Raw genomic sequence first — 19,131 nt, forward strand, 5'->3', positions numbered from 1 at the left:
CGCTTCCGTTGTGTCCTCATTCAGTTTTTCCGCTTGTTCGCAAGTGATTTTTGGCAGTGCGAGCTTTTCTAGGTTACTTGTCAGCAGGGTGTTTGGAGTCGAACATGGAGGTTTCTCATACAGGTGGGTATAAAAAACAGCTAGGTTATTAAGTATTAATTTATGGTCAGTGGATATAGTCCCGTTGATTAATAATCTAGAGATGGTTTTTTTTGCGACATTTTGTTTTTCTAAGTTCAGGAAGTATTTTGTGTTTTTTTCTCCTTCTTCTGCCCAACGTACCCTACTCCGAATAATAGCAATTTTTGTTTGTCGCTCTAAAAGGGTGTCCAAGTTTCCTTTGGCTTTTGAAAGTGCTTCGACTCGCTTCTGGTTACTTACCAGCTTTCTTTTAAAGTCATCCTCAAACATTATCTTGTAACTGTTTGTTTATGTTCCCAATGCACTGATACCACTTTGATGCCAACCAAGGTGTCTGAAGTCTTGTATTTTTATAAAATCTTCGTACTTTTTAAAGATAAAATCCTGAGCATTTGAGGTAATGTTTTCATATGATGTGTCAACTGACATGGTCCTGATACCCTACAGCATTAGTTATGATGTAAGACCACATACAATAATGCACAGGAAAAGAGAAAATACTGCAAGTTTTCCAACATTTCTTTTCACATTTTAGGCAAACATTTTGAAGCCAATCTTACAATGACCATTATGAAATGTCTTAAATACAGGTAAAAGAATAACTTTACACACACACTTCTGTTATGCTTTTGATGTAGTCTTCAATTTGAAGCTCAATGGCACGTAAATACTCATGTCGGGCTGTGTCCTGCGTCAAAACCAGTTGTAAATGTACTTAAGCGACCAAAAGTTGGAATAGGATCAGTTATGAGGTGGAATCTTTATAATGTCAGAAATGGAGAAAAATCAAAACAGGATCCAAACAGAAGTGAAAAGAGGTAAGTTGCGTGATTAAGACAGAAACATTAACTAATCATGCAGTAAATGTATTAAAAATTGCAAAAACTAAACCAAAGAATATATGCATCAAGAAATGTACAATTAATACAGAGGATCACATACTACCACACAACAATTGAAAACCAACCTCCAAATAAAGCCTTCCCAGATCATAGTTAACGTCGTTCATGGATTTCATGTATCGCTCGATCCGTCTAAAAGTTTGTTTTCCATTTCTTTCTGACATTGTCCAGTGTGCGAAGCTTTTTCTTCTGTTCTCGGGACAAACGTGTTTGTAACCAAACTGGCAGACCACCTTCATGTAGTCAACAGGAAGATCTTCAAAACCACAAATTACAAATATGCAATTTGTAAGCAAATGATACCATTTATAACTATAGTTTTACATATTTTGAATCTTTTTATTAAATTTCAGTGCAAGTTAATGCACAAAAATAGTGGAACAACATTTAGAACAGGACGTGTACAATGCAAATACATGCATAATGAAAAATTTATTTTGGATCAGAACATAGAAATATTGGAAAGCTGCAGACAGGGTGTGTACACACACTGTTTTGACCAGTAAGGTCTCATCAGTGTAGCTGTTGACAGTGGCACTGTGCTAGCTTTTACACTAGCGGGCACACTAATTTCCACTTTGTGGTACCTTTCGGTGAACGTCGATCTGTTTGGTACCCGATACTGAGTACCGAACAATAGAGACGACGAACCACTGTGGAGCGCACTATGGCCAAACGGATCTGCTTGGTAACCGATAGTGCTATAGGCAAAAACACCAATGCAATATATGTGAAAAAAACACCATGGCCAAACGGATCTCACCTTACAGGTCGAAACAGTGCGTGTACACACCCTGTCTGCAGCTTTCCAATATTATGGCTTATATTTACATATAAATATACACCACAGAACCAACCTTTTGAGTGTGTAACATCTTTGACTGAAGGCAGAGTGTAGCACATACAGCTATCAAATGCTACAGAAAGTGGATCAAAGGAATATTCTGAGGTGGAATATTTTGTGAAAACTGTTTTGAGATAGTCATTATTTTGTCCATATTTGGGGCCTTTGTATTCATGGATGACAAAAACCAATTCCTTGCAAAAAGAAACATTTATAAGTGATTTATTACAATGCAACCAGAAAACTTGTGAATTACAAATAATTTTGTTTCAAATACCATTGAATGTATCGTACATATCACATAACATACAATGTGTTTTAAATATTCAAGTTAATTATACCTGCAATATAGAAGTGAATCCATACCATCGAATTTTTCTTTGCATAATCCACAAACACCTGAGAATAAACAGAACAGATACAAAAAATATGCACAAGTGGTTATGATAAATTATAGATTTGATATATAGATGATATAGATTATGAGTTTAATACTAAAGGATAAATATTAAGTCATATACCAATATATTAATCCAGTTGTAATTTTTATTCTGTGGAATGTTTTAAACATACAAACTTTTTCAAACCTTCAAGTGGGACAAATCCGATTCTGTAATCTCCTCTAGTACATTGATAACAATAGTGGAGGCCATGGCACCAGCACATTGCAAAATACATTTGTTTAAACTAAATGTTCTTTGATTCAACTCCAGAGATAGCATTGAAAAACAACAAAGCTGGTTGAAAAATAAAATAGATGGTTATTTACATTCTTTATGTTTAAACTTGTTATCGTGCACATAAACACTTAAGGCATATTTACTTGTTGTGAGTAAGAAGTTTAGAATAATACAAAATCAATATAACTGACTTCAAGGCATAAAATATTTACTGGAAAATTAAAAACATAAATGTGGACATTTTGGACACAAAAGCAATGAACAGACCTTCGCTTGTACTTGGTTATTTTACGTTACTTTTGTTTTTACTCTTTGCAGAAACTGATGATGCCCTTATCAGGGCAAAATATAATTTTCGGCTAATAATAAAACATCTTTGAAAGAGCTGTTTGAAAGATTGACTTAAAAGTTTTATTCAGGAATTGTCGACACAAGTTACATATTATCTGACCACAAAATCAGTAATATAAATGGAAGTGTGAAATTATGAAGATAATTTGATATTATAATGTTTTTGTGAACCAAGGTCTAGTTTCAACATATTTTTTCAAGACATTAAAAAAAATGTAATAAGTTGTATAAAAAAAAACATAAAAAAATCTTTAAAATATGCATCTTCTGTAAATACATTATTTATTTTTGCAAATCAATGCAACAAAAATTAACAAAGTCAAAAAACTTATACTTCTAAATGCAAATTCAAAGTTTACTACTTCTACTTACAAGCTGATCATCCTCTATTGAACGACAAAATGGGGTTTCCTGCAAACAGAGACCAGTTATTCTATCAAGTTGTTGGATGGGAAAGTTTTTTGCATAACAGTGCTGCTTGTATCGCTGGAAGATTGCATTGGTTGGTGCCTGTTAAACACAAAAAACAATAAAGCCCTCATGAACTTTTTTTTCACATGAATATTTGATGTTCAACAACATCACTAGTCACCTTGTTTTTTTTGTGTCATTTGTCACAAAGTACCCTGCTTTACCTTTTTGACTTACTGTTAGATCTCTTGTCTGCTTCATGTACTCCAAATACACAAGAAAGAAAACTTCCTTTGACATTTCATCTGTTCCAAAAAATCCCACATTAACAAATGCATCACCGGCATGATCGAATGCTGCCTGAGCATAATGAGGAGTCCACAAATGTCTGTTTGGATTATCCTGATGATGGACCAACTGTCGCACTACAAATAAACACATAACTATTTTATAAAAACATTTTAACTGGTGAAAACAGATTAAATAATTTTATGCATGACTTTTGTAGTGAGAGTGAAGTGCAGAATAGCAAACACATCTCGTATGTTAATGCATTTAGTATTTTTTTTGCGGAATATTAGTAAACAATTTCAAATTTTCTTTCTATCTGGTAAAAGTGTATGGGTCAGGAGAAATTCTAATTGATGACTACTAGGTCCTGGGTGTCTAACGCCTGATTTCAGAAAAACAGATTCCTCTATGACAGGAAAAAAGGGGTGTTTCTAAAATGCACAATGGCGCTAATGCCCGCTTATGTAGCTAATGCCGCTAATGTCGCTAATGCCGCTAATGCCCGCTTTATGTAGCTAATGCCCGCTTATGTAGCTAATGCCCGCTTATGTAGCTAATGCCGCTAATGTCGCTAATGCCGCTAATGCCCGCTTTATGTAGCTAATGCCCGCTTATGTAGCTAATGCCCGCTTATGTAGCTAATGCCGCTAATGTCGCTAATGCCGCTAATGCCCGCTTATGTAGCTAATGTAGCTAATGCCCGCTTATGTAGCTAATGCCGCTAATGTCGCTAATGCCGCTAATGCCCGCTTATGTAGCTAATGCCAGCTTATGTAGCTAATGCCCGCTTATGTAAGCTAATGCCCGCTAATATAGCTGAAGGAGCCAATGTGACATTAGCGGCATCAGCGGCATTAGCGGCATTAGCGACATTAGCGACATTGTGCATTTTAGAAACACCGGGAAAAAAGCTTGGGTCGTGCATTTTATCCAATGTCACCAATTTTTTTTGCCAAAAACCACAAATATTTTATATACGTCAAAACACAAGAAAAAGTTTCAAAAATACTTACGAAGCATGTCCTTATATGTATTCCATTTTTAATCTTTGCTTCCCATAACTTCAATCAAGTTAAAATCTTAATCCACGAACACCGTTTGGTGTTTCCCCGTACGTAAGAATAAATCATTTTCACTGATAATTATTTTTCATGTGACATCTATGAGTGCGATTTGTAAAAAAGTTTTATTAAAATTATCTCATATAGAAACAAGTCTGTCTTTCCTTATGTGCTTTCCTTTAAATTAATACATAACTTGCTTTCTCCTTTGTTGTGTGAAAAAAGTCTCACGCTTGACTGCGTTTGTATGCTTCCAGCACTTCTCCTTCCAAAGTTTTTCCTATGCGTGATCGAGGTGCGTTGCTGCTTGCTGTGCTGATAATATACTTGTTACGACGCAAGGTTATTGTAAGTCGTTTACGTTACTCGCTAAAAAAACACTTTACGTTATTCGCTAAAAAAAATCTTCGGTAGAGCGGAACCCTGACCTTTCAACTCGTCGCCATTGATTCAGTAAAATGAGGAACTGAATTTGTGCTATCTTTCAAGTTTGCTGTGAAGCAACTTGTTTATTGGTTCCTTTGCTATAGTTAGCCATAGATTTATAACAAATATTCTTGGAAATGTAGCTGAAAATGTTTAGCGTAAGATTAAGCAGAAACTTTAGGCTTTGGTTGTCCAGAAGCAGAAACAAAATTGTTTGTCAAATCGGGTTGCTGATGTGTGGGATTGATGCTCGTGATATTTCACGAAACTCAGCTGTTGTCGCTAATGGAAAAACTAATCAAACAGTTGATGCACTTCTTAGTTTTGTTGTCAAATGTCGGCAGTTGTAGTTAAAAATATAAGTTTGATTATTAAAAAGCAACAGATAGCTTTTATGTGCATGTTTGGTATTGCCTACTTCAAAAGGGCACGTATGTCAACGTAATGTAAGTTAGATTCAAAATGCGGTTTAATACTGATGACAATATTGTTATCGCTAACGTAAACTATAACACGATGTTGAATTTTTGTATTTACAAAGCATGAATCGACACAACAAAAAGGATATACTGCCCCAATAACAGATCAAATCCGTTTATTTGGGGCAAAAGAGCGATCACATTCTTTTCGTTAAACTGTAGGAAGTACGAAAGTTACAGTGCGCCAAAAACGTCACACTTTACTGATCACATCACACGTAAAGTTTTTCTCTTGTGTGATGCTATTAACGTAACGAAGAGAATAGCGTGGCGTGCAGTTAAAGCAAGCTAGTTCAACCTTTTCGGCAGAAGGAACACATACAGTTTGCATATGATTTCACGAAACACTTAACAATTAATTTATGATTTTGTTTTCTTAAAACGTTAGCATAACGGACATAGTCATGTTTTACCTTTTTTGACTTTGTTCAAAAGGAGTAGTGTAAGTCGTTTATTTATGCTACTTGCTAGAAATACTCACCTGTTTTGTCACGTACATTATATGTAAAAATTAGATGCTAACATTACGGAACACAAGTTAGTGTGACATGCTGATGTTACGACGCAAACCTATATGGGGCTTACAAGCTACCAGTACCCAATGTGTGAAAGTAAACCATTAATGAACGCATTTAAGGATTTGTTTTCAGAATAAACGTATATTTTCCTGCATTCGTTTATTCTGCAAAACATATAATTCACAGCAGAGCTCATCATGCACTTAGAACTACTGTAAACCGAACAACGCTTAGGAAGCCACATGTTTTCCACACGGCCCTAGAAAATACGAGGCCAGGAAGTGGTGAAATCATTTTGATTTCCGGTATAATATGGAGATAATCTAGTTTGTGTTTCTATAGCTCGGGCAATGACACTCGTGCTCTGTGTAAGATTTGCTTTTACTTCCTTGCTGCACTTTTCGAGTTGCGGAGTAGCGTGTGATGGTTGGTGTTCTAATATTCGCCATTTGGTGTCCGCTATTACAGATCTGAACGTGCTTAGCTATCATGGTCGCGAAACATGAGCTACGGCCCCAGTTATCGATAGCAGATAGTACAGCTTCTTGGCGACCGAGCAGATCAAGTCCATCGCACGTTATCCCACTATTTTCTCAATTACGCAAAAGGACGACCAGCCTTTCCAATCCCTATAGGTTGTTATCATTCAACTTGGGCGTACAACGTTGTTTGCGTTGCGCAGGTCGTTTACTTCCTAAGTCGAGTAGTTCGTTGTATCGTGATGGTCAATCGGAGTCGGTTCATATTGTTTACACGGTTCCCAATGTTGAATAGCTGCATTCCATCTGAAGTCAGTCATAACTGCGCGCATATACTCAGCTTTTTGCGTTCAATGGCCGTGAAATCGTTTTCTAGACAATGTCTCAACATCCTAAAAATTGGAGATAAAAGCGGCGCGAGGTTGCCAGCAAAAGGTCTTTCGAAATAAAGAAAACAGCTGCTGCATGTTTGAGATAACAAAACTATTGCTCTAACAAACGCTCAAAAAACAACGTCTGTAAACATGAAAATTGTTCGTCGGATTTGAAAGTCATATTATTCGTTGCGCCTTGGAAAGTTCGCGTGCTTATGACTGCCGGCTGTATTTGGACCATACAGTGCTGTTGTTTTAATACAAGAATCGTTTCAACCAACAGAGGTTAGCTGCACTTCAGGGTTAAGTGTGAGATTAAACAAAAGTGTTTCTATTTATTTATGGATAGTAATTCGACTAACTTCATGCGTCATGTTTGGTTTGTTATTTGTATGTGTTTGGAAGGTTAAAGTAGGGTGAGTGATTAAGTTTTACTAGTAGCTCAGTTGTTACAAAGAATTAAAGCTGTGACATAACATCCACATGAAATATTTGTGAATGGAGATTCCGATTCTTCAAAAACCTAGCATTAGTGCCGTTTGGCATATTCGTCACATTCTCACAACCCCAAAACTGTTTCCGCTAGGGCTATGTTTCTGTCGCTGGACAAATCTCGGTTTGCCTGCGTTCCCGCACAGGCCAACTGGGTCGGTCAATATCCAACGTGTCGTCCAATCAGCAGGCCGCTGGCACGGTTTGCAAGTTTTTACTTTTTGGAACATAAACGTGCTGGCCACATGCAGGTAGGCCGACGCTCTCGACTTCATCTTTCTGATTCGTTTGCACACTTTCGGCTTCAGGAAAGGTATCGGTTGTGGGATTCATTCGATGGAAGTGAACCATTTGCTTTTTACCAGCCGCTTCCTCGATGATATAGTTGACGGGGTCGAGGCCACTTTGACAACGCGATAAGGTCGCTGTAGCTTTTGCATTTTCCCACCAGGACTGCTGGTTTCGTGATAAGAATGCAATCACCGACTGAATGTGGTGTCCCGTGTTGTCGCCGATCGTATTAACTTGTCATCCGCTAGTGCTGGAGTCGGAGACTTTTCACATCATTTCCTTCGTTGTTCCAAAAAATCGCGTAAACGATGGATTTCGGCTTCGTATGACATCTCGTTCCCTTTTTCGACATTTTCCCCAAGCAAATCTACACAAGAAGTGGTAGTGGTGGCCCTGTCAAAAGCGTGTGGGGTGGGAATGCCCAGACTGATATCCTGATCGCGTGAGTGGTAGAAGCCCAACCACATCAACCTTAACACGCTGTATCGGGCTATTTACCGTCGAGCGGACAAATGCTGCCTGTGGCCGTTGTGCGTTTTTTTAATATGGCACTCGATACAACCCCGACAAAACTGTTCTACTGCTTCACGCCACCTGTACCAATGGTAACTTTCGGCGACTTTCGAGAGGGTCTTCACGATTCCTAGATGCCCACCTCCGAGTGCGTCTTCTTGTAGTGCAACAATAACCTCTTGTCTTAAACTTAGAGGGAAAACTACTTTAAGTACGATCTTTTCCCCGGAATCAGTTTCCACGCACAACTCCTTTCCCTAAAAAAAGGCACTACACTTGAGTCTTGCTAGCGAAACCAGTGGGTGTGGTGACAAGGTCCTGGCTCCTCGCCAAGTTATTACGGAATTATTTCGACAGGGCGGGAATTGAGCCTCGTGGAATTTAAGCGGCGACCCCTTACCAAATACAACCCTAGAGACTCAAATAAGATCATTACCCTAACCCTGTCTCCCTAATTCAAAAATGGCCCGGAACCTGCAATAACGAACATTTAGGCCAAAATACCTCACACTGGTTTCACTAAATGGGCGTCAACAAAATACTCACTTCGCCACAATGAAAACCACTGTATAGCGCGACGCACACCTTATGGGTCATTCACGAGGCACTTCTTGCACCAGCCAATCAACCAATCAACGACTTGCACGTAAACCAATGGAGCGTTACAGGATTCGGAAATAAATCCAAATAAAACAAAAGAATTGTGCGATGTGTTGTGCGCAAACGTAATAAAGACTGCTTTAAATAAACAACACAGATAATCAAAGAAAGCAAAAAGAAAAACATTAGTGCCTTTAAATAAACAATAAAAACAACATTAAAGCATTAGTGCCTTGTATCATTTTCGCCACACTTGATAACGATGAATGAATCAAAAAGTAATCTGTCCTCGTGTACATAAGGTTTGTTTGTCAGCTGTGACGTCAAAAGTTCCAGCGAATTCAGCTTCGCTTTTATGTGAAAAAGTCGGGCAATATACGAGAAAATATGTCTAACAAGCGAATGTGTGTAGACAGGTCATTGCAGAAACAAACATGACTGTACTGAAAATTACTCCTCTGGAAAGTAGTGTAGGCCTACATTATATTCTGATATGAAGATCAATACCAATCAATAGAGTTTAAAGTGTATGTAGTCGGCTCAACACCAATCTTAACAAAAACCAGGGGTAAACATCGTTTTTTATGTTGTACAACAAAGCTAAGTCGTATCATGACGCCAGTCTCAATATAGGAAAAATGTTATGAGCCTGAAGTTCAGCAAACTTAGTGCGCAGTCGACAAAGTATAATTAAAGCTATTGGAAAATCCTTTCTAAAAACAATTTCATTAATTTGGAATAATATCAGCAATCAGCATTTAAAAATTCAACCAGCATTGTTACAATACTTAATTTCTTTTGTTGTTTGGTGGAATTTTTTTATATTTGCTCATTAGCGCCACCTATAGTTAGCGTCATCAGTCGTCTGCGCAACGATAATTGAGATCGCAAACTAGCCCAGATGGTAAAAAGTGTACTTTAACTTTGGTAAACTGTGAACAAATACTTGTTGCAAAAAAAGTAATTCCAGAAGGGTATTTTTTGTGCAGAATATCAGTGAACATTTTCAAATTTTCTTTTAATCTGGTAAAAGTGTACAGGTCAGAAAAAATTCTAATTTTTGGCTACTAGGTCCTGGGTGTCCAACATCTGATTTAAGAAAAACAAATTGCTTTCTGACAGGAAAAAAGCCTTGGGTCCAGTGATCACAACACATGAAATGTTTTTCTCTTGTGTGATGCTATTAACGCAAAAAAGAGAATAACGTAGCGTGCAGTTAAAGCAAGAGCGTCCAACGTATTCGGCTAAAGGACCACATACAGTTTACATATGATTTCCCGAGTACCTTGACAGGGAATTTATGATCTTGTTTTCTTTTGACGTCCGCATAAAAAACGACATAGTCATTTTTACCTTTTTTACTTTGTCTAAAAAACAATAACGTTAGTCGTTTAATCATGCTAGTTGCTTGAAATGCTCACCTGTTTTTGTACTTGCCGATATTAAAATGCAAACCTAGGTATGGCCTACAGGCTACCAGTGCACAACGCTCAAATAAATATCATTTAACAAATGCAATTTTCTTCACTAAATATAATTTTCCTACATCATTCGTTCATTTCCGTGAAAAATTTGAGATACAGTAGAGTTCACCATGCCCTCAGATCTACTGCAAACCGACCAACGCCCAGTGTTTTCCACACGACCATAGAAAATACCAGGCCCCGAAATAATGAAATTAGTGTGATTTTTCACGAGTAAGCATAAACAATACGAAGCGGATATTTCACAACGATAATGACATGACAACCGATAGAACCTTAACCATAGCAATAGTTGGCAAACCCAGACATGCGAACAAGTCAGGCATGGGATAAGATGTTGGATCGTTTTGTATTGTATTTACCCAATAGAAATTGCATAAAATGAGGCGATTGCTGTTGCTGACTTTATCAGTCAAAGTTTGGTGGGCGCACATATGTTTGCACATGGGTCTTTAAAATTTTGACGTAATTTGTAAACCGGCACGCTGCGTTTAATGAGTTGCCTACCCTTAGCTCAGAGGTTATTAACTCATGTGACGATAATTTTCATACAGTGAGTCACTTAAAATTCCAGCAAATCGCACAGCGGAATGATGGGTTGTCTGCGCAACACAACAGCATCAATTCAGATTAAGGCGTCACAAAGAAGGTCAAAGGTTTATGTTCATCTTGACCCATAAGACTAAACAGTAGTTGTCAGTTACTTGCTGATCACTAACCAATATTTCACAAATTATGATAGTGAATTTACTTGCAAATGTATCGGTTTGTTTGTCAGAGGTGGTAGTGTAAGGCTTGGTGTGTGTCCATCTTTTAACTCCTAGTTTTATTCTAACCAAGCAATTGAAAACTTTTAACAGTTGCCATTAAATTACAAAAATGCTTCAACTAAAAGTAGTGTTTTTGATGTCTTGCAAAAAATAATTTAATTTGGACATTACTGTACTATTTTGGGGAGAACACAACATACAACGATGAATAGTCATTTTGCTGCAGCATCTTTCTTACTTAAGACACATTAACCTAATCTGTGACATACCCTATGTAAAGATCCTAACATGTTAATTTGTTTGGCAAAAGTGTGTCCATGACCTTGTTGACCTAATCTGTACAGCATTAGGATTTATATAGACATTGTTTAACTAAACTTTTACAATAATGTGATTTTGTTGACAGCTGAATTGTTTCGTACTTTTGGTTAAATTGTGATTGTCTTTCCGAGAGAAGCTTAAAACCAGCAAGTATCAACAGAGATAGCAAGATGAAAAGAACGTCTGACACAAAATGTCAGAATGATTCTCAAATTAAGCCACAGATACCAGGTAGGATGGGTTTTGATTTCATATCTAAAAAACACATTTAACGTTGTTTGGTTGATTTATTACAACCATGTAACACACTTAAATTCAGAATGCTGGCAGCAATAAAAAGAGCTGTTTTCCAAACTTTGAAAGTATTTTTTTCACATCATTGCTATGATCAGAAACCATTGAAATATGAAATTTCCTGTACTTCACCCTGTATGCTGATGAACATTATTAGGCTAGGTAACAAAGTTTTAATTTTTCGAGGTCCATCGCAGCAAGTATCAGCACAGGGGGCAAGCATGCCCGACAGCGTTGTTGGAGTTCAAGGTGATGTCAACATAACCAAAAACTACTACAGTCAAGGTAACCAAGGGTATTGCAAATTACTGCAGGGTAAGACAATTTGAAAATATTCTTTTTTAAACAGGGTCTTGAGCTTTCTAGTTATGTTAGTTTTTTACTTATGTAGATTAACCAGAAAATTTATTCAAGTGCCAATTGATATATATAATATGAAGTTATATCGGTTCATGGGCAAAGTTTAATTTGAGCTGATTTTATGCTAACATTATTCAATTTACTGAAAATTTAGGTACACCAAGCACAAAAGAAGATGATGAACAAAATGAAGGTAAAATATTGTGATCTATTTCTGCAACAAGAACACAATCATATTATTGAAATGTCAAAATATTATGGTGCACATAGCCTATATGTTTGCACACTATGTCATTCGAATTTTGACATAATTTGTAAACTTTGATTTAAAGGGATGCCAACCCCTACTTTAGAGGTATTGGTGATGGAACGGTAATTTTAACACAGTGAATCACCATCTACCGTAATATCTCAGCCTATCGAAGCGATGGGTCACAAGGAAAATCAAAGTGGGGCTTTAAACAATTTTTTTCCCAATTTAGTTTCTTTGTTCGTTAAAACTGTGCACCTTCATTCAATCAAATGCAGAAATGTAAGGTAAACAGAACAATACACTGCAATAGCGTAACTATGAATAATGATGAACCTGAATTGAAATAGTTTTGGGAGAAATTTCTGATGACTTGTGTTTTTTGATTTCAGAAAAAGTGCAGCAAGAAGCCATCGAAATCATTAAAAGTCGACATAATGTACTAAAGACTATCATGTCTCTTCCTGGTTTGAGAGAAGATGGAATCCCAGATGTTAATCCAAAACTGGAAAAACTTGACTTTTACAAGGGTATTGATCCCAAGAAAGCAGAGGAGTTTGTGCCATCAACAATGAGGGACAGTGTAAATCAAGTTAAAGGCGAACCCACAACATTTGAGGGATTGCTTACTAAAATTCATAAAGGTCCCCAGTTTATCGCATTTGCGGGACCGCCGGGGTCAGGAAAAACATCGTTATCCAAGAAACTGCTGAAACACATCAAAAAGGGGTATTTGATGTTACACCTAACCTTCATGAATATAGACTATGGTGATGACAAACTTACACTTCAAGAGCTCCTACTGGACAGGCAGTTTCCTGATACCAAGCAAACTGTCCTTGATGCTGCATTCACATGGATGAAGCAAAACCAAGAAAAGTGCATTTTAGTATTTGATGGACTGGATCAGGCAACATGGTCACTGGAAAATTTAAAGCAAATTAATACAGATTACAAAACTCTGTTTACAGTTCAACAGCTTGTTGCTAGTCTGTGCAGCAAAACCCTCTTCAGTAAAGCAACATTAATCTTTACATCACGTCCTCATTCCCTGCTTGCCATTCCTGTGGGACTCCGTCCAAAATCTACCATTTATGTCCACGACCTTGCTACAGAAGACATGAAAAAGCTGTTTTATTTCTATGCTGAAGAAAAAGCAAGTGAACTGTTTGAAAAACTTGAAACTGAATCTCCACAAATGCTTAGTTTTTGTCACAATCCATTGCTTTTACAATTTGTCTTGTATGCCTGTTTGTTTGGTGGCCCAGACAGTTTTAACACAGTTACCAACCTATTTGATGCAGTATTGCAACAATTCAATGTATCCGAATATGCAAAGGGCAAGAGCATAAACTTTGTTATAAAAGCCCTTGGCAAAATGGCCTACAATGGAATGACTCGCCACACTGTTGTGTTTAGCCATGTAGACCTTTCTGCAGTGGGCCTAGAGCATATTAATGTTCAGGATGTGATAATTAAGCTTGTAAAACACTCTTGGTTCTCACATCGTAAAGTTTTTGATGGTTCCCAAACTTTCTTTTTCTTTTCACATCAAATGTTACAAGAATTTATTTGCGCCTTTTACATTTCCTTTTTTATGCCTGTTGAAGAATTCAACCAAATCGTCGATGAGGTAGTGAAAGTTTCACACTGGGCCATGGTGCGGCGATTTGTATGTGGCCTTTTGCTTGGACAGAAACGTCGTAAGCATTGCATTAATTATTTTTACAATATCTTTCTAATTTTCCTAATTGTTGTTTTTGCAAGTAGTATCAGGAAGTTATCCTGCTGAAGGAAATTTGGAGTCTGGATGTGACGGTGATCTTGCTTGCTCTGAGACAGATTCCATGATCCTGGAAAAAGGTATCTTTGCTATGTAAACCTGCAACTGCAACACATATTACCTGGTTTACTATTTGAACTGCTTGGTAACCGATAGTGCAAAAGGCATAAAACACCAATGTAATATATATGCCTTTTGCACTATCGGTTACCAAGCAGTTCCGTTTGGCCATAGTGCGCTCCACAGTGGTTCGTCGTCTCTGTTGTTCGGTACCTAGTATAGGGTACCCTGCAGATCGACGTTGACCGAAAGGTACCACAAAGTGGAGACTAGTGTGCCTGCTAGTGTGAAAGCTAGCATAGTGCCACACAACAGCTGCACTGATGAGACCTTACAGGTCGAAACAGTGCGTGTACACACCCTGTCTGCAGCTTTGCAATATTATGGCTTTTTTTTGCACATATATTACAAGCTTTCTATTTGTGTAACATTTGTGAACATTTTTTGAAAACAGTGATTTATCAATCACATTAAGTGAATGTTCACATGTTACAGAAATTAAACAGGGATGAACAGTATATTTGCAAAAAAAAGTTACACATATTTAGTGACATGCATTGATTTGAAAATTTGAAGCTCCTGCTTTTGCCCCAAAATGAAAACTTTGTCAACATAGCTCCTGTATCCTGGGTCAAATTGTGTTAAAATTTTTATTTGTAGCCACAGGTGTGCATTTGAAACACATGTCATGTTTTAAAGTTTCAGGTAATTTAAAGTTTTCAGGTTCTTAGCCATGTTAAAACATTGCATCCACAAATTTGAATGTTAAGTGACCAAGCATAGCTGTACCAATGGTGTATGTGTTCAATTTTACTGCACTACGGTTAGACATGCAGAGATTTTTTGTTTTACCTCAGGAGTCCCAACTATAGGGCCGCGGACTAGTACCGGTACATTTTCAACCTGTCCTCCCATCTTGTCGGCTAGGATTTTGTGTGGTACACCCCTTACAAACACGCAACTATAAATACAGGTTGGGCACTTATGCCCATCCCCAGTAAACTATAACATGGTATTGTCTTTGCCTTACACACACGCGAAAGACTTATATAAATGTCGTTTGTTTTTGGGTTATTTCATTGTTTCGTGTTTTTTTATTATTTTTCTCTTAGGAGAGAAGAATCGACGCAGTCGCGTTGGCTACCGCACGAGGGCGCACGAGGTCCTCGTCACGCGACGGGCGACGTCGTCACAGAAGCCGCTGCCCCGCAAGTCTACGTCACAGAAGCAGAATGCCGGAATCGCGACGACGTCGAAGCGACAGACACGACCGAAGAAGCGAGAGGAACCCAACCAGCAACAGCACCGTAAGCTTCCATGAATGCTGATCAAACTGGATTTCGTGATAACGCTTTTTTCAGTCATTGTAATCTTGTAACAGCGTCACACATTTTATTTGCATTTAATAAACAGCCTTCGGCCATGACAATGATTATTTAACCACCAACTCTAAATACAGGTTGGGCACTTATACCCATCCCCAGTAAACTATAACATGGTATTGTCTTTGCCAAGGCACTCGTTACTGATACTACTGCGTTAGACATGTAACATGCGTATACTTGATTCATTTATTGATGTCCTCTGCTTTACTGCATTAAATAACCTTTAGCTCCTACAGATAATAAATGTGTTTGCGCAAAACATACGAGTAGAAACAATTCGTCCAACCAAATACATGTCAACAGTTTCATTGCCAATGTTGTTGTTTCTTGTTTTCCAGACAAACGTGCGAAATTATTGGATGCGCTTTCAAGATATCTCCAATCTCAACCCACGAAATACGATCTACTGAGTGAGTAAATGATATGAATGCCAACAGTTTAATGCGTGTTTGTAAACACAACATTTAATAACGAACAATGGGTGGGTTTGTTACGTCACACAGTCATTGTTTGAACCGAACACTCAATGCAGTTTTTTTTAGTTGTGATTAAATGTTGTGGAGGAAAGACGCGTTTATTTCTGTCGTGTAATTTATGTATTTTCTGTTAATTTAAACGTTTTATATTTGTTGGTTCTTGTGTTGATTAAATCCGACTTAAACGTGGGGAATTCTGTGCAAGAATAAAGTAAGTTTTAGTTTTAAATGATTTTATTAAAACTGGAAACCAGATATCTGCTTTTTTCATAAACTTGCTTCTGTTTTGTTTCAGATTTTTTTCTGGATTTGAAGGAAATCCAAAAATGCCACCAAGAAAATCTCGCCGGTTTTTGTCCTCAGATATTGGATTTTCCCACAACCCGACTTCACTCAATCGTTCAGGTTTTGGAGGAATTTTTACCAAAAGTTACAAGAAATGATTTGCAGCTGTGGCTGAATTATTGCGACCTGAACTCCGAAGATTTAACGATTATTTGTGAAGCAATAAAAATAATGAAACCAAAGGTTTGTTTGTGTTTTTATTTATTTTGTAACCAAGATTCTGTTTTAAATCCCTGACATTTTTTGCAAAACTTATTTGTTTAAAGAAAAAACACGGAATCGTTTTAGTTTTGGGATAAAATGTTGCTTCTTCCTGGTTCAGATAGTGTAGAAATATTTCCAACAAACAATGTTTTTATTTTAAATAGTTGGAATTTCTCGCCCTGGATGGAAACGAGTTTCGCGGAAAAGACGACGGGAAAAAAATTTGTGAGATTTTACCGAAGGTTGGGGGGGGGGTGGGTCTGCTTGGGTGCAAAATGGATCCGGAGTCGATTCAGATGGTGAAGGAAGCACTTGCTAATATGGAAAACCCTGTGAGGATTTAATTTATATTTGTATAAAAACATTTATTTGTGGAATTTCATAAAATTAAAACTTTTTGTGACTTTTTTCAGCCGATGGTTTATGGTTTGGATGAAGGTCAACAGTCCCTCCCCTCATCCGATCCAGATTCCAGTGATTCGGATTGAAGCAGAATCTCAACACGAAAACTATTTCCTGTTCCTGAATTATTTGTGTTTTGTTTTCGTGATTTCAGAAATAAATGATTTTTAACAAAAAACAAAAACTCTGACATTTTTTCCCAAGCGTCACTTAGCAACACATAAACTTTAACAGTGTCACTAGAGGTATTATAACAAAAATAGAAATAATAACCGAATTAAGGAATGAGATATAATTTTGTAGCAGATTTCTGACAAAATTTTATGTGCGCAATGTTTTTTTGCAGTTTAAATATAGAAAATTTACACCTATCTGATTCAGAGGTTTAATAATTTATAAATATTCATTTTAAAATTGTTTAGAATTTGAACAACGAGCTGTAGGTGATATTAATTTGTCATTTGTGCAAAGACATTTGGTCGGAAATTGTGGGTCTGGAAATCTGCGCTATTTTACATGATGTCTGACTGCTTCATTTCTCGGGTTTCCAATTGCGTTGCAAGTTACTGATGTGTTGCCGTGCATTTCTATATTGTGCACGATCAGATACGGAAACCTGCAAGGTTCTAAACTGAAGCATTAAAAAATAAGGGCGATTATTGCGGAAAACAGAATTGCCATTTTATTTGGAAAATAAGAGCAAAATACGTTAGTCGTTTTTTTGCTGAGAATCTCAGAGTTTTTTGTATTAGCCTTCAAACACTTTTCTGCACATTGTCTCTTGGTATTCGAACTGTTATACCAGCCCCCCCACAGAGCTGTTTTTTTCCGCCACAAAACATTCAGTCATTTACCAATCCTAACCGTACATTACCTTGAATCAGCTGTAACGTCTTTGTTTTACAATTGAGCAATTTTGTAGTCAGCCTTCATGTGTTACCAAACACCAGCAATTCTTCTGGCAAAAAAGCAAAACTGTCCGAATGTGGGTAAATGTATAGAACCTAAAACGCTCGATTGCTCTTGGCATTAATTGAGAAATGGGTATTTTTACCAGAACTTCGCCAAACAAATATTAACGTGCGAATCGCTCAAAATATTATTAGATAAAGGGTAGTTTCCAATTCAACAGCTTCGGATAGTACACAGCAAAGTTTTGTTTAACCAACCAGTGCTTTTATCTTAATTTCCTTGTGATTCTGGTACTTTGTTAGTAACCAAAGATTGCAAGATGAGAAAAGGACAGAATTTTTCTACACAAACACAAAAGTGGAATTATTGTACGATCATCAGAAACACCACGTTTGGTTACAACGAGATAAAAAAACATAGTAGAAACGTCTCTAGAGAAGGTTGTACGCAATTACCTTCAATATCCATTGCGCAAAACACAGAAAGCAACAATTGCTTAAAAACCCACATCCCCGTAAAAAAGGTTTGCGTGGAAGTTGTTTCGCTGTCAATTAAAAATCAAGAATAATTCCTCAATGCAGTCGAAAAATTAGGTTTTGCAAATAATTCATAAATCATGTGACATAAAATTTGGTGCCTATGCGAGCAGAATATGGCCGAAAAAAACTAATTTAGTGAAACAAAGTTCAGATCTTTGCCAGTAAAAACAGAAATTGAAATTTAGATAAAAGCAGCGACAAACTGCGATGGACGACGGCAATAAACCGCAACAAACAGCGGCACACAATACACGTTGTATCGCTTTAAAATGGAATGAATGAGGCTGGGTATTTTATTGGAAGGGACATCTCAATGTATTGCGCCACGTATTCCCAACCAAGTTTGCGACAAATCTGCAACAAACAGTAGTAAGTTCAAACAACACAGCTCAAAAATATTACAAAAATCACCTGCAGTTTATTGCTTTTTATGCAACAACAAGTAAAACTTACTGTATTTTATTTTTATAATATTTCGCATTTCAATGATATTTGTCGAAATTGGTTTGCTTTAAACCTGTACTTAAATACCTGTGTGGTTCTAGAAATGATTCTGGCCTTGTTTTTTTAGTTATAGACATTTGTGTAAAACCATTTTTAATCAAACAATCATGTTAGGTCGCGTACGAGTAAGTTTCTTGGGTACAAAATTTGAAGTGAATTTCTTGCGTGTAAATAGTTTTAAGATGACCC

At 37.1% G+C, this 19,131-nt stretch overlaps 3 protein-coding genes across 6 annotated transcripts; 1 reads left to right on the top strand and 2 right to left on the bottom strand.

The window, feature by feature from the left end:
* Positions 1–745: 745 nt before the first annotated feature.
* On the bottom strand, positions 746–2,618 carry LOC145903095 (uncharacterized). The gene is made up of 5 exons (XM_082991175.1): positions 2,475–2,618; positions 2,229–2,286; positions 1,901–2,081; positions 1,109–1,299; positions 746–829 (listed from the first exon to the last, which is right to left on the bottom strand). Exons 2-5 carry the CDS (start codon positions 2,271–2,273, stop codon positions 746–748), a joined length of 501 nt encoding a protein of 166 aa, XP_082847301.1. The 5' UTR covers positions 2,274–2,286; positions 2,475–2,618.
* Positions 2,619–3,266: 648 nt separating this feature from the next.
* LOC145903096 (uncharacterized) lies at positions 3,267–4,710 on the bottom strand. Its single transcript, XM_082991176.1, has 3 exons — positions 4,634–4,710; positions 3,567–3,754; positions 3,267–3,428 (listed from the first exon to the last, which is right to left on the bottom strand). Exons 1-3 carry the CDS (start codon positions 4,638–4,640, stop codon positions 3,267–3,269), a joined length of 357 nt encoding a protein of 118 aa, XP_082847302.1. The 5' UTR covers positions 4,641–4,710.
* A 6,804-nt stretch (positions 4,711–11,514) lies between these two features.
* On the top strand, positions 11,515–17,159 carry LOC145902449 (protein NLRC5-like). 4 transcript variants are annotated; one of them, XM_082990419.1, is made up of 10 exons: positions 11,515–11,659; positions 11,909–12,007; positions 12,237–12,275; positions 12,725–14,035; positions 14,100–14,195; positions 15,288–15,482; positions 15,899–15,970; positions 16,332–16,564; positions 16,750–16,917; positions 16,999–17,159. In XM_082990419.1, exons 1-10 carry the CDS (start codon positions 11,599–11,601, stop codon positions 17,071–17,073), a joined length of 2,349 nt encoding a protein of 782 aa, XP_082846545.1. In that variant the 5' UTR covers positions 11,515–11,598; the 3' UTR covers positions 17,074–17,159. The 4 variants fall into 4 exon arrangements, with proteins under 4 accessions (XP_082846545.1, XP_082846546.1, XP_082846547.1 ...); XM_082990420.1 differs by having other exon boundaries at positions 14,103–14,195; XM_082990421.1 differs by lacking the exon at positions 15,288–15,482.
* Positions 17,160–19,131: the final 1,972 nt, after the last annotated feature.

The sequence above is a fragment of the Ascidia mentula genome, chromosome 5, assembly GCF_947561715.1.
Source record: "Ascidia mentula chromosome 5, kaAscMent1.1, whole genome shotgun sequence".
Taxonomy (NCBI): Eukaryota; Metazoa; Chordata; class Ascidiacea; order Phlebobranchia; family Ascidiidae; genus Ascidia; species Ascidia mentula.